Source organism: Canis lupus, chromosome 8 (genome assembly GCF_003254725.2).
Source record: "Canis lupus dingo isolate Sandy chromosome 8, ASM325472v2, whole genome shotgun sequence".
NCBI classification, from domain to species: Eukaryota; Metazoa; Chordata; class Mammalia; order Carnivora; family Canidae; genus Canis; species Canis lupus.
This window is the reverse complement of record NC_064250.1, coordinates 46261241-46283670: the sequence shown is the minus strand read 5'-3', so window position 1 is coordinate 46283670 and position 22430 is coordinate 46261241. Positions and strand designations below refer to the sequence as shown.

At 48.2% G+C, this 22430-nt stretch overlaps 1 protein-coding gene and 1 long non-coding RNA gene across 8 annotated transcripts in view; one reads left to right on the top strand and one right to left on the bottom strand.

Moving 5' to 3' along the window:
* Positions 1 to 22430, top strand: part of DPF3 (double PHD fingers 3) — a 260012-nt gene that overhangs the window by 116784 nt on the left and 120798 nt on the right. For all 7 annotated transcript variants that reach the window (XR_007412711.1, XR_007412710.1, XM_025442362.3 and 4 more), the window contains exon 3: positions 5138 to 5245. Coding sequence is in view for 5 of the 7 variants with exons in the window: in XM_025442362.3 (XP_025298147.1) it covers positions 5138 to 5245 (108 nt within the window). In the remaining 2 variants the exon portion in view is untranslated. The remainder of the gene's footprint in view (positions 1 to 5137; positions 5246 to 22430) is intronic.
* LOC112656880 (uncharacterized) lies at positions 14334 to 14878 on the bottom strand. Its single transcript, XR_003134720.3, has 2 exons — positions 14642 to 14878; positions 14334 to 14545 (listed from the first exon to the last, which is right to left on the bottom strand). It is a non-coding gene; the product is annotated as an uncharacterized LOC112656880 (long non-coding RNA).

The window sequence follows — 22430 nt, the reverse complement described above, 5'->3', positions numbered from 1 at the left end:
ACCTGTGGACTTATTGCTCATCCTTCCAGCTCTGTAGAGTTGGTTCAAAGTGGTGTTTTCAACCACAAACATTAATGGAGCACCTATTATGTCCTGAGCCTTGGAAGTATAAATATAAGTAAGAGTGATCTAGTAGGATCCTTATGCAAAAATTTTTCAAATAACAGTTGCCTTGGTTATGTCTGATGTTCTAGTAGGTTGTTTAGTAGGATTGGGCTGGAGTCCAGGCATCTGCCTTTTTCAATAAACACGTATGCAGTTTTGATGCCCAGCCTTGGTAAAGAACCCCTGGCTTGTGTCATTATCTGTTTATAAATATGGAGGCTGTTGGTGACCCATTGTGGAGGTATGTGGTAGGAGCAATATGCAGAGGAACTCTTTAATGGCAGTGATGGTCTAAAGAGCAGCCTGCTGTTCCATCCCTTTCCTATCCAATAGGGGGTAGGCAAGGGGGAGATGATGAAAGGGAAGCAATGTTTGGATTCTTAATTTGGAACCTTGAATTGTGTTACCCCCAGTTCTGAGTAAGTATAGTCACTGCCTCTTTCCTGTAACTTCCATTCCCTCTCGTTCCTTAGCTTCTCAGTTTGCTGTCCTTCAAACCCAAGTGGGTGGATGGGATGGATGGTTGGAAGATGGGTGACACTTGTCCACCCTGGGTACAGAGGGGACAAATTGGCATAAGTTACAGGAAGGGAGATTTTGATTCAAAATGAGGGTGAAGTGAAACTGTTTCTCACAATAAGAGTTGACCAACCACAGGAAGTCTGTCTTGTGCAGTAGTGAGTTTTCCATTGCAGCGAGTCTTCAGTGGTGGCTGTTGGTCCATCTCTCTGAGATGCAACAGGGTGGTCTTGAACTGCCACTGCTCAACTCTGGTTGGGGGAAGAGGAAGTCATCCCAGTTCTTTCCTTCTTTTTCAAACCCTGTTCCTACTCTCTATCACCCTTTCTTCTCTTTTCTATCCCACTTCTATTGAATTCTTAAAGCTTATGCTGTGTCTGTCAGAGATAAAAATGCCACTTAGGATCTACCTGGTGATTTGGTCAGTGCTGGTAACAAGCGACTTGTTTGGAGTCTGCTGACCATACAGGCATCAAAACCCATCCTGCTGATTTTTTTCTATGGAGACAGTTCTCCCTCCAACAAGCGCGTGAGTTCCTCTCTGTGTGTGTGTGTGTGTGTGTGTGTGTGTGTGTGTGAGTGAGATGCTTGCACATGAGTATGAGTGGTGTAACTGGAGCTCAAAGTGACAGAGTAGCAGTTTGCTTAGCGAGGTATGTGAATGGAGGGGTAGCTGTGGCCTTGGTTACCAGGGAAGACTAGTCCCTGCTCTTGTGTCCTGCCTCTTTCCCCCCACCCTCTCCTATTCCCCCTAGCCCCAGGCTCACTCCTTCAGGTTAATTTCCCTGGCTGCAGCTGTGACTCCCTCCTCCTCCCCCTTCCCTCCCTCCTCCATCTACCACACACACAGGCTTTGAGTTATGTGCCTCCTGTTCTAATGAGATAAACAACATAACTCTCACGGGGCTCTGCTCGTCCCTCTATAAGTGGAACTCCAGGGCTGAATGCGTTGGCCCTATAAAGGCACCCTGGTGCTTGTCAGCCTAGGGAGGAGGGCGAGGAGGGGGGCTGGAGCCCTGAGAGAGTTCCTGGGGCCATTTGCTTGTTGAGATGAGGTGGAGTCAAGGCAGACATCAAAGAGAGGCCTGTTTCTACCCTCTTGGCTAAAGGAGCAAAGAGCAGCATGGGCATGCAGGGGTGGGGGGCCTTGTCCTACCACATGGCCATAGAGTCCAGACTCATCTAAGCCAGTTAACTCATGATAATGAATAACTGACATTTGCATAAGACTTCATGTTATAAAGAGCTTCTGCTTGAATATAAGCTAATCCCCACAACAGCCCCTGTAAGGTAGGTATTATTAATGTTCTTATGAATAAGGAGACAGGCTCAGAAATGTGTGGTGATATTTCTAAGGTTACAGGAGTGGTGGTATGAGGACTCATGTACTCTTCCTCTGCACCACAGGCCTTCTGTAATCCATCAGAGAAAGTTAAAGGATGATATAAAAACAATCCCCTCTTCTGGCCAAACTACCTACTACCAAGAGAGTCAGTGGATCTAAAGCTATAAACTGAGTGACCCTAGGCTTCCTTGATGCTGCTGACAAAGTGCCATGGCTGCAGTCTCAGGGAGGGCATAGGCCCTTGGGCAAGTGTTGGCAATTTTGACCTCTTGTCTTCTAGGTCTTTTGAGAGTGCTGTCTGGACCAGTCCCTTCTTACTCACCTGCTCTTGGTCAGTTTGGAACACTATGAAGCAGTCTGTGGGGCAAGAAGGAGCCTAAGGCACAGAAACTGCCATCTTGGGTGGGTTCTGTACACACTTCTGGGCCCAGCTCTGGGGTCCCTCTGGGATGGTTTGGATGTGGGTGGATGAGTCTCCTGGAACCAGGAATAGCAAGTCATTCACTTCCTGCATTTATGAATTTGGTTGAGTTCTGGTTGAATTTATTCCTATTTTTTAAAAGATTTTATTTATTTATCAATGAGAAACAGAGAGAGAGAGAGAGAGAGAGAGAGATAAAAGGAGAAGCAGGTGCCTCATAGATCCTGATGTGGGACTTGATCCCTGGACCTGGGATCAGGCCCTGAGCCAAAGGCAGATGCTCAACTACTGAGCTACCCAGGCATTCCTGGTTGAATTTATTTGATAAGTACTTCTTGATATGTCTACCAGGCATTGTGCTAAGTATTGGGGATACTAGAGATGGACACAGTTCCTGTCATCCTGGGTCTTATAAAACCAGTAGGGGAGACAGTCCAGAAAGCAGGCAATTAATGACAACACCTTGGGAGAAGCATTGGAACCTTGAGATGCTTTCAGGAAGGCCATGAAGCCAGTCTTGGTACATCAGAGAGAATATCCAGGCAGTAACTACATGATGCTTAGACATCCAGAGGTTCTTGGCCAGACATTGGAAAAATCTATAATATGTTTTTTAAAAAAATAGTTGGCCCAATTCCTCCACTTGCTTACATTCAGATTAGGTAGTTCTGGCATGAATTTTTGGCCTTGATGTTAAGAAGTTCTCCAGGTTCAGTCTGGATTTTTGAGTTCAGCCTGGATTAAGAATCACTAACCCAAGATGAGTGGGACCAGTTCTGGATTGTAGAGTACTGGGTCAGCCCTTGTACTTGGCCTTTGTTGGGGTCCTGGGGCATACTATCCTCAGGGGTGGCTCAAGGGCCCAGAATCAATGCAGCCATTCAGGATTTCTAGGGTCAGAGATGACATGGTGCTGGAGTGAATCACATCAGAAAGATTGAACTATTCCCAGTGATGCCTTCCCTCAAAGACAGGTCAAAACTGGACCTTTCATGAGAAGGAGAACAGTCTTGCTTGATTCATTTGGTCTTCTCCAAATCAACACAAGTCTGGTCCTCAGAGCACAGGGAGCTCAGAGCTTTGGGATCCTCTTACTATGCAGAAGCTATGAAGCTATCAACAAAATTGAGTATTAGGATGACTCTTGGACATGAAAATCCCTTAACTTAGAACATCAGAGATTTTTCTGGAAACTTGAGGCTCCATGGCCCTTAATGGTTTCTGAGAACCCAAATGGGGAGGGGTAGGGACCTCCAACTTCTTCATAGCCTTGCAACCTGTGAGTGCAGCTATGTGATTAGAAATGAAACTTAGCACACAAAGAGAATTAGAAAAATTTTACTTCCTTTAGTACTGGAATAGTTGCCTCTGCTTTGGACTCAAACCAATAAATGGGTAGAGATGACTAGTAAAAATGAAAAATGAATAAATGGATATATAGCAATGAAAGTCTTATAGATTACCTCTGCAAATGATCCCCAAATGGCAGACAGCAGATGGAAGTGGGGTCCTGATATTTAATATCCCTATGGCCCCAGGCCTAGGATGTGACCTTCCCACATGGGTCTAACAGTTGTCATATGCTCCATTTGCCTACGGAAGACTGAGTTGTGACTGATTACTGTGAAACTGGAACGTATTTGTTTACTCATTTATTAAGCAAATGTTTAGTTTGATTCTTCTATGTGTCAGACACAGTTCTCGTTCTGGGGATTCTGATAAGACAAAGTTCCTGTCTGGATGAACCAGGCTTTTGACTCCAGGCAAGAGTGAATTGCTTGTCTTCCACTGGTTTCTTTTGGGGTGCACCAGGCAGTCTTTTTAATTTGCACATCGCCCGATCCCTTTTAAGCCCCTCTCGCTCTCCCCTTAGCCTCCACCCCCTGCTCTTTTTTCTCGGAATGGACCATGGTCTAGTGTGGAAAGTCCACATTCCTCCAAGGCCTCTGGCTGCCATGCCATGTGCCACAGAGGCCCCATAAGCGTGTTGCCTAATAAGTAAGAAGTCTCTTCACGGGGTGGTTGTTATGACAGATGATGCTGGTGGGGAACTTTGGAGCCAAAGGCCAAATCTAAATAGAGACACTAGAGAGACAGTGTGGTTGGTATACAAACCCAGCCACTGGACTCTTGCCTATTTCTTTCTGTAAGTCCCAGGCAAATGGGCAGGGATATAGAAGTAAGCTGGCTCTGCAGGCCAAGGAGCCTGGTCACTAGAGTAGGCTTGTAGTGGATGGAGAAAGTTAGTAGGTAGGAGATCTGGCTCCTTGATTCTGTTTCCTTGAAATGTTTCCCGATTCAGGCCATCTATAGGTAGGCAGACTGACTTCTGTTGCTTTGCTTTGCAGAGAACCTGTGAACATGGACCTGTATAGGGGGGCAATTGATGGGTGGTAGCTGGAGGTCCACTGCCTTGGAAACACTGTAGTGAGGTTGAATCTGGAAAGGTCCCTCTGATCTCCCCAGACCAGGGAGCAGAACTGTCTTGGTCGTGGTGATGGAGTTACCCATGATGGTCAGGGGTTTACTGAGGCAGCACGGTGGAGCAGACAGAGCAAGGGTCCTGGGGTCTGATGACCTAGATACTGCTCCTGCTTTTCCATCAACCAGCTGTGTGACCTTGACAAGTCACTTTACCTTTCTGGACTTCAGTTTCCTCTCACTATGAGTGAGAAGGCTGGACAGGGAGGTTTCCAAGGCTCCTTCTAGCCTGGAGCCTTTAACCTTTCTGCTGTCTCTGTCCATAGGCCTCGCCCCGGGTCAGCTCTACACATACCCTGCCCGCTGCTGGCGTAAGAAGAGAAGATTGCACCCGCCCGAGGATCCGAAGCTTCGGCTGCTGGAAATAAAACCTGGTCAGTGCCCTCTGGAGCTTGGCTGGGCCCAGTGGTGGGAGAGGTGGGGAGGGCTGGGCTGGCCCAGGAGAAGGTTGCTTTGCTCCTTGGTCTGTAGAGCTTTTGTGGGAGAGTGAACCTGGCCCATGGTACCCAGAGGTGTGCCTCTGTGCCTATTCTCATGTGTAAACGTGTCCATGTATCCACCTGAGCATCTCTTCCCTCTGGTGTCTTGTGTCTTCCCTTTTCTCTCATCTCTCTCTCACTACCCCGTGGGGTAAAGCAAGCAAGCAGGGGTGGGAACAGGCCCAGGAGGAATGCTTTTCCCAACAGGGCCCAAGGGGCTGTAGCTCTTTTGGGTGGTGTGATACCTTCCTGTGGTTTCAAGTATAGAAACCTTGTCCCAGCTTCTGTGTTTCTGAGGAGAGTGGACCCCCAGCCCCTTATTGTGAAAGAGCTTTAGGAGCATCTTATATGAAAAGGGCCGGTTGCTAAAAATAGAACCATCTTGGGCACGGAGATGGAAGAGTCTGAGTTCAAAATTTGCCTCTAGGGGATGCCGACTGCTTTGTGGCCATGCAGAAGGAACTGGTTAGTTTTCTAGGCTACTGACCCATTAGAACACTTCTGACTAGTTGGCTACCTTCAGACCAAGGCCAAGTGATTGCCCTGGGTTTTTTTTCTTTTTTTAAAAAAGATTTTATTTATTTATTCAAGAGAGACACAGAGAGAGAGGCAGAGACACAGGCAGAGGGAGAAGCAGGCTCCCTGTGAGGAGCCCGATATGGGACTCGATCCCCAGACCTGGGATCACGCCCTGAGCTGAAGGCAGACACTCAACCATTGAGCCACCCAAGCGTCCCTCACCCTGGGTCTTTAGTTTTAAGGGAGCCCCTGGTTTTGGGGGTTCTAGGGCTGGGAGGTGACTCAGTGTGGTGGGAACAGTGCTGTTAAGTAGAACAAAGGCAGAGCTGATGTGTCCCCTCCCACTGTCACCAGACAACGCAGACCTGGCTAAGTCTGGCTTCTTGGCAAGGTTACCCCACGCCTGCCTTCCTACGCAGCATTTTCTCTGCAAAATCGCTATTTACAGTTGTTTGGGATGCTCTTACTCATGGTTCCATGGTTAAGCCTGTTTTGATTGTTATTTTAACCCAGATTTCACTCATCGTAGAAGTTTTATTTGTTAGAGATGGGTGGAAGCTAGATTTTTCAATGAGCTCCATCTAGGTTCTCAATGGCCCTACAGAATTTACAGACCCTTGCAAACCCTTCAGGATGGTGACTGAGGTTGTTCCAAACTTCCCGAGACTCAGCCTGTCAGAGAGTCATGTCTCCTGAACAGTATAATCTCACAGGAGTATAATGTAAGCCACATGTGTCATTTTATATTTCTAGTAGCCACATTAAACAAGGGAAAAAGAAACAGATGAAATTAGTTTTAATTATAGATTCTATTTAACCTAACATAGCAATAATATTATCATCTTAGCATGTAGTCAATATGGAAATTATGAGTGAGCTATTGTACATTCTTTTTTTGTATTGTTTTTTAATTCCAGTGTGTACTCTACACTTCTAGCACATCTCATTGCAGACTGGCCACATTTCAGGTGCTCATTTGCCACACATGGCTAGTGGTGCCCATATTGGTTGGGGTGGTTCTAGAACTACACTCAAAGTGTGGTCTTGACTGGCAGCACAGGCATCCTCAGGGAGCTTGGTAGAGCTGCAGAATCTTGGGCCTCAGCCCAGACCTGCTAAGTCAGAGTCTGCATTTTACCATATCCCCAGGACCTCATTTCCCATGATGCACACTGAAGTTTGGGAAACACTGGTTTTAAAGACTTACAGGTGGCCAGATCAGAAGTCTGCATGGCATGACTCCCCATCACCTGTGTTTCTTTATTAAACATGAATGATTATCGGTATGAACAATTTATTTTGGAGGTGGAACTTCCTCCTTCTTCCAGAATCATTGATCCTGTTCTTTTAGAAGTTCCATGGATGAGTGAGGAGGTAATCCCTGGCTTGATCCTTCCCTGGATCAGTTTAATTCAACCCCATCCAGAGCTTTACAATAGCAAGAGGTTGACTACATGCCAGGTTGGCTGTGTGGATTTTGAAGGGAGCATATTATTTGAGATATATCCATTAGTTGGATATGTCTCCATGTTGGAGTATATACTCCTCTGGGTATATTTCCCCATTTGTACATATGCACAGTGGTGCTTGGGATTCCTAGTTGGGCTTCAGATCAACCATGAGGATCACCTAAATCATATGTCTTTGCCCTTTCTTAGACCCCCTTCCTTACTCCTTTAATTAAAAATTTAAAAAATTTGAGTAAGCAACACAGTCATGTGTTTTGACATTTGAAGGATATATTGTATAGTGAAAAATAAGACCTGGTCTCCAAAGAGGTAATTAGGTAATCAGTGGCACCAGTTTTTTGAGATTCTTCAGATTTTCTATGTACACACCAAGAGTTACATCCATATGACCTTTCCTCGTCTTTTGACATAGCACAGCCACCTTGTGTTTTGCCCATTCCATTTAAAAATTTGCCTCGGGCATCGGCCATATCAATACATAAAGAATTTCCCCATTCCTTTTTTACAGTTGCACAATATTCTACTGTATGAATGTACTGCAGCTATTTTAACCAGGCTGTTCCCAAGTTTTGTCTCCAATCCTTCCAATTTAACTAGAGATGTAGTGAATGTTTTCATATTCATATATGAATTTCTATTAAATTTTATATGTGAGGGCATCTCATACATAACTTGTCAGTTTAAATAAATACTTGACAATAATTTTAAATTGTTAATCTTTATTCTTAATATTTATGTAGAAAGTCTTCTTTTTAAAAGATTTATTTATTTTAGAGAGTGCAAGCATGAGCAGGAGGGGCAGAGAGAGAAGGAGAGAAAATCTCAAGCAGTCCCCATCCTGAGCTCAGAGCCTGACTTGGGGCTTGCTCCCATAATTCCACGACCCTGAGATCATGGCCTGAGCAAAAACCAAGAGTCAGATGCTTAACTGAATGTGCCACCCAGGTGCCCCTAGAAAGCTTTCTTAAGAATACTTTGTATTAGACTATTGGATTGTCTTTTATGGAGTTGAAGATATTTTGTGCTGTAAAATACCTCAGACACTATGAACTCCAATTCCTTATTTTATGAGGTCCAGGCAGGTTGGGAGACTTACTGAAAATCACACAGCAATTCCTGTGGAAACAAGTGGAGAATCCACTTGCTTGCTTTCGCTGTTCATTGCTTTTTTTGCTTCTTTATGCTGCCCATAGGTACACTAACTTAGAAAAACTTTAGCAAAACTTTTCCTTTAAAAACTTTATTTTATGATTATAAAACTAATATGAAAATGATTAAAATGTACCCAGGAGATAGTTGGAATTCCTTTAGTTATAAATGTCAGACATTTAATCAAACTAACCTAGGGAAAAACCAAAGGGAAGTTGGTTCATGTAATGGTAAATCTCAAAGTTGGCCTGGTTTCAGGCATAGCTGCATCCAGGGGCTCAAACATCATAGTGAGGGCTCTGAGCCTCTTTCTGCCTCTAACTCTCTTCTCCTCATGGGGCAGGCAGGGTGGCTGTCAGCAGTCCCAGACTGAGTACTCATTAAACTCAGCAGAAAGCAGTCCCCTTCGATGGCTGTGGCAGAGAAGTCCTGGGAAGGACTGATTAGCTGGCTGGGTTTATGTGTGTCCTACCAATCACTGCCACCCAGGGGATGGGGAACTCTGATTGAATCATCATCGTCATCATCATAACCAGTGTCTGAACAGCACACTGTAATTTGCAAAGCCCTTTACAAAGCATTTTCATTTATAGCATTTCCTTTGGTCCTTACCATAGCCCTGGGAGGCAGAGAAGGAAGGAGGGTGTAACAGTAGAAAAAGCCCCCTTTATATGTTAGGGAAATCAGGCTGCAGACAGAGCCAAGCAAGGTTTACTGTGCTGCTCACATATCTGGGAACTGACAGTCTCATTGTTGGTGAGACTGAGGGAGAAGTTATGAGTGTCTGGCCCTTTTGTCTACATTTACTTCGAGCACACTGGCCTCCCAGCGGCTGAATGTGGAGCAGCTGGCGTCACAGCTGGCTTTGGACTTGCCCCATCCTTGGGCCTGTCATGACCTGTGGGTGGTGGGAAATGGAAGAACCCTGGGGCTGGTGGTTTGCTGGAGACAAGTGCCCACCAGCACATCATGCCTCTATCTGTGATCCTTTGAAAGGTTTCCTTTGCCTCTGCCTTCATGCTTGGGACAGAGGCTCAGGTGGCTGCTCCAGGTCTTAGGCTGATAAAGACCAGCCCCTGAGATGACTCAATTCCTGGGGGAGGACCCTCTCTGGAAAAATTGAGTGCCAGTTGGTGACCACATATGGTGTAACCATATCCCAATGTGGCCAAAGATCCTAAGTAAGTTGGGTTCCCCCAAGGTGGGCTCGTTCCTCCATGCCGGCATCTAGGCACTGAGAAACATAAACAGCCAGGCCGGCAATAAATAACTGAGCTCTTTCTCAGGTGAACTTGTGTCCCCTCTTTGGGGGATCAGATCTACTGCTAAGCCTGCTAAAACCCCGACCCCCAAAGCCATGGGCCAAATGTTTGTCATTTCCATATGCCATTTTGAGTTCATTCTACTGGGGCCAGGCTCTCAAACTACCACCGCACCGGCCTGCCACCGCAGGCTGGGAATGAAGATGCCAGGGGACGGCCTGAGAGTCAGTGATAAGGCACCTCGGCCTCAGACCTCAAAGCATCAGGGCCCATCTAGAGAACATGAAGCAGCATGGATCACTCTTTTTCTCGAGGAACCACATGTCTGAGTTTGAATTTTTCACACAAGCCAGGATGTCAGGAAAGGGCCTTCATCCAGGGCCTCAGCTCCTCTGAATGGTACATTTGTGCAAAAGTAGAAGGTGCCCCCTCTGGGTGCATGTTTACAAAGTGATGTCCCTTCGGGTGGGTTAAGTAGAGCACAAGCTGGATCTCAGGCACGTCCGTCCCCTTGGCAGGTCCCCACCTTTCCATGGCTCTGCCCTTGGTCATTTATAAAATGCAGTCTCCAGCTGAGAGGACTCTTTCCCTCCTTTGGGATGTTATGTCTTCCAAGCACGGGGTCAATTCAGACAGTATTTTTAAATGACTGCCTCTTATTTTTTGATCTGGGTTCAAAGAGAACTAGGTGTTTTGGTTGGCATTTTTGAGTGTGACTTGGGGTAGAGTCATGGGGAGAGTCCCTGGGGGATTTGCTGCAAATTCCTAGGACGTAGGGGCAGCCATCTGGGTGAATGAAGGCCTGCCTTCCCAGGGATAGAGAGCAGTTGAAGGAACAGAGCCGGGGGAGAGGCTAAGGATCTCCTCTCTCACACACTGCAGTGGAATTGGGTATAACCTTTTGAAGGTCAATGCTTAGTACCTATCAGGATTTAAAAAGCACTTGACCTTTGACCTAGAAATTCTGCTGCTGGGAATTTATCTTATACACAAATGTATATTTCCAATGTTGTCCATTGTGACATTGTTCATAACAACAACAACAACAACAACAACAACAATAAAAACAGCAAAGCATGGGAACAGCCAGAAGGTCCATTGATAGGGGACTAGTTAAATATATAGTATATTCGTAAAATGGAATACTATTTTGTCTTTTAAAGACATGAGTAGGAAAAAAAATGGAAAGATATCTAAGACATATTGTTAAGTGGAAAAAGAAAAGCAAATTGCACAACATTATGTATAATCCTTTTTGGGCAAACCTTGCTGAAAATCGATAATCAATTTGTCCAACCTGAGCTGAATCTCTTTAAATTTATGGAAACTAGAAGACTAAGTCTATGTTGAAAGAAAACCAATGAATGAACCAATCAATCCTTGGCACCCCTCTACCAACCAGCGCCTATGGTACCATCCTGTCTTCTCTCTTCCTTCCCAGCCTCCCACTGTGAGTCCCCTGAGGTCCCCTTGACAAGCTCCAGGAATGTAGTTATGTCTGTGATGCTTAGAGCCTCCCTTGGGCTCCACTGTCAGCACCCTCATTTCCTTGGGGGAGAGGGAGAGGATTTCCCCTGATTTGTGAGAGATGGGGGCACTGGCCTGGAGCACAATTGTCTCAAGGCATGAGTTTCCTTCCATGTCAGGCCCCTCTATGGATAATGAGGAGATGCCACAAGCAATTTATTTTGCCAACACCCGGTTTTGTACCTCCTGTCTTCCTTTGTGTCCCGGCCTGAATCCTGCCAGTGGTGGTAGGCAGCTTTCAGCAACAGAGGCCAGCAGGTAAGAATTGTCCTTGACCTCAGGTCTGCAGAGCTGAGAGCTCCATCAGGAAAGCAGGTCAAGGCAAGGGGAGGGGTATAGATTAGGAATCTTGAGGGACTTTGGGGAAAGTCTGAGGACAGGGCTGCAGGACCACCTACCTCTGGCTCAATCCCCCCCACCCCCGCCCAAAAGGCACAGCGCTCATCTGGACTGAGGACACATCTCAGGGTGAGGGGTGGGGAGGCGGATCATCTCTGCTGTCGTTCAATCATTGTTCAGCGCTAGATCACACACCGATGGATCACCCCCAATCCTGCTGTCCTCATCCCATCTCCCTCACAGTGAATATGCCATCCTGCCGGTGTTTCTTCACCACTTGCCGAAAATAAAAATGTGTCCGGGCGCGGGTGGAATGGGGCTGAGAGCTGGGGAAAGCTCTCTGGGCCTTGGAAACACTCTGTGTCCCTGGACCTATGTGTTTCTCACGCCTAACATCACCCCTCCAATCTGTCTTGAATAAATATCTTGCAACCTCCTACTTGCCTGGGCGTCTGAAGGACAACACATACAACATTATTTCTCTCTGCCGACTGACAATGGAGTTCAGTGTTCTCTGCAGCTTGCACTTGGCTGCAGTGGCGAACGCAAGGTGTTTCAAGGCGCAGCCATCACAATTCAGGCAACGTGAAGACTGGGGCAGAGGCCTGGTGCCAGAGAGGGGGCCTCCCCTGGACCATTTCCCCAAGAATGGAGCTCTGTCCTTGCGAAGGGGGAGCCGAGCTGGCAGGAGAGAAAGGTGGATAGTAAATATCCACCAGAAGGCCCTGGAGCAGGGCAGATGTTGGGCAAAAGCCAGCTGATTAAAAAAAGAGGCCTTTAACTTCACTTTGTGTGTGTGTGTGTGTGTGTGTGTGTGTATGTGTGTGTGCGTGCGCTTGTGTGTTTGAATGAAGAAAAGAAAAAGGCTGAGAACAAACTTTTACTTGTGTCTCTTTGGATTAAATGCTTGGATGGTCCGCTTGGATCAATTTAGCATCTTCCGACCCCAGACCTTTTGGTACCCCTGGTCTAGGGTAGGTTTTCTCTTTGTTTTAGAGGTTGGAGAACTGTGGCATTGAATTAGGAAGTGAATTCCCCTGGGGCATAACAGGGGGGAGGCCAAGGAGAGAACCCCAAGGGAGAGCCTGTTGGAACTGGCGCCATGTTGCTCCAGGACCCAACACACAAGTTTGTGGTGCTGTTCTCAGACCAACAGGGCTTTACAACAGATGTTCTTTCTGCTTCTGGAATGTACCTGAGGCCTTGTAAATCCCTCCTGCTCCAGGATACTTGGGGAGCAACACGGCTCTTTGCCCCCCTTGCCAAATTCCAAGGGTGTTGGGAGGGAAGGCAGCCAGGAATAATAGGGTTCTGGTTCTTTCCCTTGGATTTTTTTTTTTTTTTTTGTCTTTGGCAGCCACTCAATGACCGGGGATGAATGACCAGGATAGTCACCACCCACCACACGTCGTTGGGGGAACATAAGCAGAAGGACAGGACCCCCGAGGAGATGGTAGGCTAGGGTGCCTCAAAGCGGAGGCTGCCCCAGCAGACCAACAAGCAGGTCACGAGGACCCTCAGAAGGATGCCCTCCCCCCCCCCAACCAAGAGGGCCAGTCCAGGCAGAGAGGGCTTGGGTCCTGCCTGCCTGCCAGGGGTGGAGAGGCCTGTTTCGCCTGCCTAGGGTGCTGTCCCTGCCGCACTAAACTGCCAGAACTCCACAGATGGGAGCAGGCTGCGGCCAACTTCCCCAGCTTTTGCAAATCCTGCATCTTAATTAGTTCCCTACTGCTTTTGTACATGGCCCACATTTTAATAGTCTCCAGGCTTCTTCCACCATTTGCTCTCTGATGTTCGGCGCGATTTCTCTTCTCCTCCAGACAGTCCCCCTGACTCCTCCAGCACCCTCCCGGTCCGGGAGCCACTTAAGGAACGCCGATGTGCCAAGCATGTAGCCCGAGATTGATGAGCCTGTCAGCTGGCTCCCTCTGCCCCTCGCCCTCCCCCTTTCCCGGGTGCTCCTCGCAGGGATGAGCCAGGCGGGGGTGGGCGAGATGCTTGGCGAGGGAAGGGACCCGTGGAGCCCCCAGCCAGGTGTGCGCCAGTGGACACCGTGACCTTCTCCCGGCCTGCAGAGGAGTCTGGCTGTGTCCTTCGGAGGGGAAGGACACTCCGGCTCCCACCCGCATCTGTCAGGGCTTATCTGGCTCTGTGCGGGGGGCTCCCTGAGCTTGGTACAGCTGGGAGGATGGATGCCTTCAAGTGCATCAGGGGGAAATGACCAGTCATTTATCTCCTTCCTGCAGTGTCAGAGCCCGCAGCCATCCATCCTGGAGGTTTGCAACAGCAGCTCCTTTAGCTCTCGTTGGCCTCAGGAGCAGGGGAGCCGGAGAGAGGTGGGCAGGCCACTCCTGCACCCCCCCCCCCCCCCCCCCCCGCCGCACGCTGCGACTCTTGGCACCCTCTTTGCCTTCCTGGCAGGCTGGGGGACGGAGCCGGGGGCATCTCAGCACTGCGCGCACCCCGCAGGGCTCCGGGAGCTGGGTCTGGCAGAGGACGTGTCCTCAGGGCAGCTGGCACAGCCGCCGCAGGGTCTCCGTGGTCACACGTGCCATCCCAGCACGCTTAGAGCACGGGTCATCAGACCAAAGCCACCCCGTTGCCCCCTGCCTGCTCACGGTGTCCCTCCTGACGGGGACGTATGCGCTTGGAGGGTAGGGACGCACCGTCCTTCGTCTGTATCCCCAGCGCCCAGCAACAGGCTGGTCACATAGCAGGTGGGCAGTAAAGATTTATGAAAGGGATGGAGGAGAGGGGGGTGCCCGGTGTTTGACCCCAGTCTTGGAGAACGTGGTGTTTCTCAGCAGGCCCGCGTCACAGATGAGGGAGACTGAGCAGAGAGAAGCCTGGGCTTCCTGTCCCGGCTTTGTCATCTTGCCTCTCTTTGGTCTTAGGTTATAGGGTCCTTCGCTGTGCCCCACAGCTGTGCCCTGCAGGAGAAAAGGCACCAAAGGCTCCCAAGGCCCGGGTTCAAGTCCAGACCCCTCCACCCACGGGCCGTGTGATTTGGGGCAGTTACCTAATACCTCTGGCCTTGGTTCGTCGGCTGTGAAAGGCAGACCATGGCAGCTGCTTCGCTCACATCATCGGGCTGTTCTGAGCGTCCCGAGGGAGGCTGGCCCTGGAGGGCTTCCACCGAGATGCCATCTCCGGGCTGCACTGCTGGGTGGCTGCAGGGGTCTTGCCGTGTCTGTCTCCAGCCCAGTGACGTGCCTGTTGTTGGAAGAGCATGTGCTGTCTGGCCTGGAATGGGACTGCATTCTGCCTTTGAGTCTTTTACAAAGCCCCAAGTCTGGAACCTTCTACACCAAGGACAGAAGACCTGGCACCTGGCCATGGGATCCACCTCTACCAAACCCACAGCTTGCAAAAGTCACCCCTTGTGTCCCAGAACTCTGGCATCTGTTGCCCAGGGCACAGAGGTCAACTTGGAAGGCTTCCTCCCCACTCTTACCAACACCTGTCACCCCATGGTGTGCTAGGCAAGGCCTGTCTGACTGGCTCGTTTCTCCTGCCCATGGCCTAGGCCAGTCCACTATTCCTCTGTGGACTTGCTCCATACCTCTGCCGCTCAGTGTGGGGCACCTGCCCTCTATCCTGGTTCACTGTGTGGGATGCTCCCCCCACCCCCTAACCCACGGCCCCAGGCCAGGGGTTAGGGGTCTGCTCCCAATACATATTGCCCCCTGGATGTATCTGGAAACCAGGGTGTAAGTGCCACGAAGACGGGGCTCGTCTGTGTCATGCTCAGCCCTGTCCTGAGCCCCAGGCTCGTGGGTGGGGCCCCACACATACTGCAGTAACTCCCGACTGGCCTCCCCACTCTGCCTTCCTTCCATCAGTTATTTTCAGAGTGTTCCTCCTAAACTATAGGCAGCAGCATGTCACTCTTTGCTCGAAGCTTCCAGTGGCTTCTGATCACACTCAGAGTGGCAGCCAACCTCCTCTCGGTGGCCTGCCCTGCAAGGCCCCTGTAACTCTGGATAGGTCTCGTACTCTCCTCTCTGGCTCACTGTGCTCCAGGCAGATGGGCCCCAGCTTTAAGGGTCATTGCACTGATGACTCCTTTGCCCAGAACGTCCTTTCTTAGATATCAGCATGCCCTCTCTGCCCCCTCCTCAGGTTTGTGTTTTCCTGGCCACATTTCAAAGTGTAACCACCCTCCCACTTCCCCGATGCTCCAACATCCCCTCCTCTGCTCTGTGTTCCTCCCAAGCACTGACTATTGTCTATTGTGCCAAAGGTCTCACTCGTTTATTTTAGGTATCTGACACAGTTTCTACGAGGGCATGACTTTTCCTCTCTTGTTCACAGCGGTGTCCTCGGCACCTAGAATAGAACCTGGTACATAGTAAGTGCTCAGTCATTTATTTGTCCAATGAATGGCGAGGGCAAGGCGCTTCCCACGTGGTTCTGGCCATGATTTCCAAGCCGGCAGGACAGGGCCCACCCTGGAAAAGCAGGGCTGGCATCTTGCCTTCGAGCTGTGCTTCATTGTTGGCCTCCTCTGTCCTCAGCACAGCTCTGGACTCAGCTTCTTCGCTTCGGCTCTCCCTGGGCCCGGGCCCCGGCTCTGGAAGCTGTGCCTCATGGCTTCTGCTGCCTCTGGTTGAGAGGAGCAGAGGGTGAAGAGTTTGCAGGGAAGTGCCACCACTTTGGAGGCAGAAGGGAGGGCTTTCACACTGATTGAGTGTCGTGCCCCTTGTGCAGGCGCTCTGTCCCTTGTCTCCCTTGGTCCCACAGCAATGCCAGGAAGTGGGCTTTGATCCCCCAGTTTGAGAGAGAGAGAGAGAGAGAGAGAGAGAGAGAGAGAGAGGAAGACCGATCAAGGCCCAGTGTGTGACATGGGGAACTAAAGCTGAGGTTTCACTCCAGAGCGGCCTCCTGCATTTTCTGGTTGTCTGTATTCCCTTGAACACAAGATTAGCCATCACCCCTCCGTATGCCACCACCATCCCTCCCTTCCCTCACCCCATCCTGCTAAGCTGCAATGACCTGGTACCTGCCAGCCAACCCAGGGGTGAGCTTCCTTTGGCAGGGGGTGTTCTTCTGTGTCTCTGGGGTGGGGAAATGCTTATCTGATGGGCTTGCCCCTGGGTACTGTGTGCGAGGACCCATCCTTGCATGTTGGCTTGGGGGTGAGTGGATGGGCACACCCAAGAGTGGGGGCAGAGGCCATATGGGGAAACAATCAGCCCTCCTGTTGTGTGGATATCCTGGGATTCTGAAACAGGTGGTAACATGGGCCTGCAGGGTGCAGCCTGGGTGATGGGTCCTCAATGTGAACCTCATCTATTTTGAGCTTTCTGAATCACAAAACAGGGAGTCACATGTAGCCAAGCAAATGGCACCCCTGAGGAATGAGCAGATGGATTCCTGGGCCTGCCACCATCTCAGGAAAGGCTCTGGTCTGTGCCTCACCCCAATCGCTTCCCTTGTGGGGTGAATGATAACAATTTCCATCCCCCAACCTCCCTCCCCATGAGCCTGAGAGTCTGATGGGGATAAATGAATTAACGATTCTTAAGCTCCCTGCTTCTTGGTGTAAGTTGATGTACAAATCCAAGGAAATATGAGCTTAACTCCTTAACAATAATAAGCACTCAGAAGAGAAAACTGCACATTTGTATTTTTAAAGAAAAACTAGAGGCAGGTAAAAAAAAAAAAAAAATCTGTGCACTCCTGATGTAGCCGGAGGATCGTCTGCCATTGTCTGTGGGGTTTCTCACTCCCTTTTGCACCGTTACTCTGTCTCCAGGCCCTGGCGTCATGGAGAGCCCGTGATGGATGGACGGATGGATGTGCCTTGTCGGGGTGTTTCACCACTATTTCCCTTGGGGCAGACTGTCTGTTGGCAGAGCACAGCCTCCCGAAAGATGGTATCTCTTGCAAACTCGACAGCTAACAGACAGCTCCTCTGTTTGTATATTTCCCCAAAGAAGAACTGTCTTAATCTGTTTTTTATATGGCATATTTTATTATAATCCATATATGACTTGCAAGTTCCCAGTCCTCCACCCTGAGCCAAAAAACGCATGAGGAGTCAGAGGCTCCGTGAGCCGGTGACATCCAGGCGTTTGCATTTTTAAATGGCCTGGGATTTAATTACTCACTGTGCTCCCATGTTGCACTTTCGGGCTCATCTCGCCTGCATCCTGTTAATGAGCTCAGTGGCTCCAACAACCCAGTGGAAGCTTTGCTTTCAGTGTGTTGGGTGGCAGGCTTGGGGCACCTGTGTCAAAGGCCTGTGGTTTTGATTTCTACCCGAGAGGACGGCTGCTGTGTCCACAGCCCTAGATAGAAGCCACTGCTCGTCTCTGGCAATTTTTTTTTTTTTTTGCTTTTATTCATGCATTTGTTTCTTTCTCCCCCCCCCCACCTTTTTTTAAATACTTTCTATGCTTCAATCCTTGTTTGTCTAGGAGGTTTTTTCTTATTTGGAAACCGATTTGCTTCGGTTTGCACAGAAGCTGTCTCTGGTGTGATGGATCGTGCTGGAAGTCACCCAAGGAGTATCTCTGTTCCCAATTAGAAGTAGAGGTAGAGCTGCTTACGGGGGCCCAGGGAGGCGGCTGGCTTGGGTGACAGCTGCTGCCGCTCTGGAGAGAGTAACGATCCGTGGGTTTATATCCTTGTGTATAAAATCAGGCTAATTTAAAGATGAATTATGTGTGGGTTTTGGATCATTTTCTTTTAATGTTAAATGTTTGATGGCTGTTGTCAGGTTATGTGGTCCCCAAATTTGTATGAGGGTCAAAATGAGTACACCTATAAAGGATTACTAAATTCCATCTCTAGATGGAATGTATTAGAATAAAACAATCAATGACATCCCTGAGGGCTCGATAGCATGTCTAGGACGTACGTTGTGCAAGAGCTTGGACCTGTTACCTTGTTTTTCCCTTCACTCTGGGACCTCCTGTGGTCAGGGGCCAGGGAATGTACCCTCTCCTGGTTTGTTGGGAGGGCACTGGTTAGCCTGTCATTCTGACCTTGCAAGCCTTACCCAGAGTGCTTTGAAACCAGGGCTTGCCAGTGGTCAGCTAGAACACTGTCCTGGGATGGTGCTCAGCTGGGTATGAAGAAGGCACATTAAGAACCATATTTGGGGACGCCTGGGTAGCTCAGCGATTGAGCGTCTGCCTTCAGCTCAGGGTGTGATCCCAGGTCTGGGGATCTAGTCCCACATCAGGATCCCCGCAGGGAGCCTGCTTCTCCCTCTGCCTGTGTCTCTGCCTCTCTCTCTCTCTCTCTGTGTCTTTCAAGAATAAATAAGTAAAATATTAAAAAAACCCCATAAATAATGTCTTTCCAATTTTTGGGAAACAAATCATAGTACATGTCACTTTTAATGGTATAAACCTGCACTAATATGGTAGCCGCTAGCCACATGTGGCTACGGAACACTTGAAATGTGGCTAATCTGAATTGAGATGTGCTGTAAGTATAAAATAAATACCAGATTTTTGAAGACTCAATGCAAATCAAAGAATGCAAAATATTGAATTAATTTTTTTAGTATTTGTTACATGTTGAAATGAGAATGTTTTGGATATAGTGGATTAGAAAACATTAAAATTAATTGCACCTGTTCTTTGTTTTTAAAATGTGGCTCCTGGAAAGCTTAAAATTGTATAAGTGGCTGGCATTGTATTTCTATCGGACCATGCTGCTGTACCATTAAAATTAGGATTATTTTAACTTCAACAGTAATAAATTGTAGCATTTATGGGAAACATGGACCAAAGATCCCAGCCTCTTTACATATACAATCAAATTTCTGATTGTAAGTTTTGAATGGGAAAACCAAAACCCAAACAAAAAATTGATAAGCTTCATTTTCCACTCTGTTTCCATGCTTCCATGCTGGATTTTTGGGGATCTCTGAGAGTTTCTTTATGTGGTGTATTACCTTGCTTAATCTTCACATCAAAACAATGAAATATTGTGATCACCCTCACTTATCACGTAAGAAAACAGAGACTCAGAGGTCTAAGTAACTAGCCCATGGTCCTTTAATACATGGCAGGGGTATAGCTTGACTCCAGGGCTGTCTGAAAGCAGAACTTCTATGAGCCGGTCAAATATTTTGGCAATTAGGCAAGGATAATGCCATGGAGTTTCCCTGTGACACTGGGAAGGGCTCCTTACCTTTCTGTGCTACCCTTTCCTCCTTGAGGGATTGGACTCTATATGCTACTGGAGGTCCCTTCTGGCTCTTTGCATGTAGCCCATATCACTGTTCCCAATTTCATTCTTTTTTTCTCTCTTAGTTCTTCTACTGTGTGCATATGGTAAGTGAGCAGAGGACCAAGAGAGTAGGCTGAATTATGGGAAAATAGGATGGAGGAGTATTTAGCAGGAGAGGAAGGAGGAGGAGGAAGTGGATGGAAAGCTCTGTGTGGGGTCAGTACTGTTGCAGAAGGGGTGAACACCACATGGGGATGTTCACATAGAACAGAGCCCGAACTGTGACACAGACCTGCTCTCAGCCTCAGCACAGATCTATCTTTCATCTTGAAATATGAAAACTATGAAGAGAGTTTAGGGATGTAGTGGAAATGCCCAAAGGTTTGGAAAAGAACTTTTTGAGGAAGAACCAAAGAGAGATAAAGTGACATCTGTACAAGCTAGAGTATGTGAATGGGTTCTAGAGGCAGACGGGTCAAGGCTGGGTGCTGTGTGATATTAAACAAGTTCTATACCTCCCTAGGCTGCAGTGTCCTCAGCTGTGAAATGGGTTAGTAACTGTGCGCACCTCTTGGGTGGCGGTGGGGGTTAAGCAATAAGAACAGCCACCACATGTTGAACGTTTATCGCGTGCCGAGCTCTCTGCATGTACATAAGCGTATCAGCGCCCGTTGGGGCTCAGCCTGGGCCTGCAAACTACTAATAAGGGGCTCTCACATGATCTTAATGGCATCTAGGAAAGATTGTTTGGCTTTTTGTTCTGCTGTGTGGCTTCCTGTGAAGTTACTGAACTTCTCTGAGCCTTGGGTCACTCATTTATAAATGACATGATTAAAGCAGATGATCTGTAAGGCTTTTTTCAGCTCTAAGATGCTGCACAATTCCGGAAATAAGATTTATTTAGTGTTGAGAGGCTAAGGGGAACACTAAGGTGTGAACATACATACATATATGTATACATATATATATGTGTGTGTATGTACATATATATATATACGTGTGTGTGTGTGTATAGGTTTAAAGGATGGTGACCAGCTGTTCTCTTTTGACTGAAGTCAGGACAGGAGGCAACACACTTTAATTGTTTTATATTAGACGTTTGGAAGTCTTTTTGACTTAAGAAAAAGTAATGTCATCAGAGCAGGCTCTGGAGTTGCACGCTCTGCACTCATTAAAGCAGAGAATGGACTATTTTCCTGACACTCAGCCTCAACATGACTTCATTGCCTAGGCCTTCCCTGACCCCCTGGTCTAAAGCAAACCCCCACTGTATTCTCTCTTTACATTTCACCCTGTTGTTTTCCTCCATTGCCCCTACGACAGTTTGTCATTGCTTATTTATTTTGTATGCGGTGTTTAATGTCTGTCTCTTTATTTTTTTTTTTTTTTTTTTTTTTCTTATTTTTTTAATTTTTATTTATTTATGATAGTCACAGAGAGAGAGAGAGAGGCAGAGACACAGGCAGAGGGAGAAGCAGGCTCCATGCACCGGGAGCCTGACGTGGGATTCGATCCAGGGTCTCCAGGATCGCGCCCTGGGCCAAAGGCAGGCGCCAAACCGCTGCGCCACCCAGGGATCCCAATGTCTGTCTCTTTAGATTGTAAACCGCCCAAAGGCCAGGATTGTCTTTATCTGACACACCTCCTGGGTGCCTAGTTGCAGCACAGTGGTTCTTTGTAAATGTTTGTTGAGTGAACAGGTGTATGGACGAGTTTCAGGGGTGGTTGATTTGGCAGTAGTACTTCTTGATGGAGGTGGATCTTCTGCTTGCCTTTTTTTGGTAAAAAAAAAAAAAAAAAAAAAAAAAAAACCCAAAGACCTTGTTGTCTCTCAAGGGACTTTAAGATACTGTTTCTCTTTCCCACCTTCTTCTTCTGGCTGGTTACTTGTAGGTGTGGATTCCTTCAGTTTTAATGAGATACCCCAGACCCCTTTCTTGTGGACTGGTCAGCCTGTGTCTGGTTCTGAGGAGACAGAAGGGGTACGTGAGTTTTATTTGAGTAGAATAAAGCCCAGTAGAGCAGGGCTGGATTGTGCTGGTCATTTCCATTTCCCCCCTCCCCCCTCCAGATCCATTCTTCATCCTAGGGCACTGCCCTGGGCCCCAGGAAGCTGACCTTGGTGTGCTGTGTCAGTGAGGCTTCCTTGCCCTCAGGAGTCTAGTTAAGGTTGGCCAATGGGATGGCAGAGCAGGAAGACGAGGATGGAAAGAGAGAGATTGGGCCATGCATCCCTTTACCGTGGTTCTCTCTCTCATGAGCTCACTGAGGATGCAAGCCACAGATCTCTCCAGGTTCTTACAAACGCCCTCCCTCTGTCCCTGCAGGAATAGCAGTAGTAATGGCTTCTACTGTGAACTGCCGGGGCGTGCTCCACCTTCCCGTGTTGATCCCTTATTCCTGGCCACACCTCTGTAGATAGTCCTGCACTAAACTCTCAGTTCCCCCATACATACGAGCCATTCGTTCCCCTGTTTTCTAGGGTGCCAATCCCTCATGTTCTTGTACTCATCTTACCTGGTAACAGGATAAGGGCCATGCATCTAATTGCCAGGGCAGGTATGAGGTACAGGATCAGAAGAGACATCAGAGGAATGTTTCATAGAAAATTAAAATAAGATCATC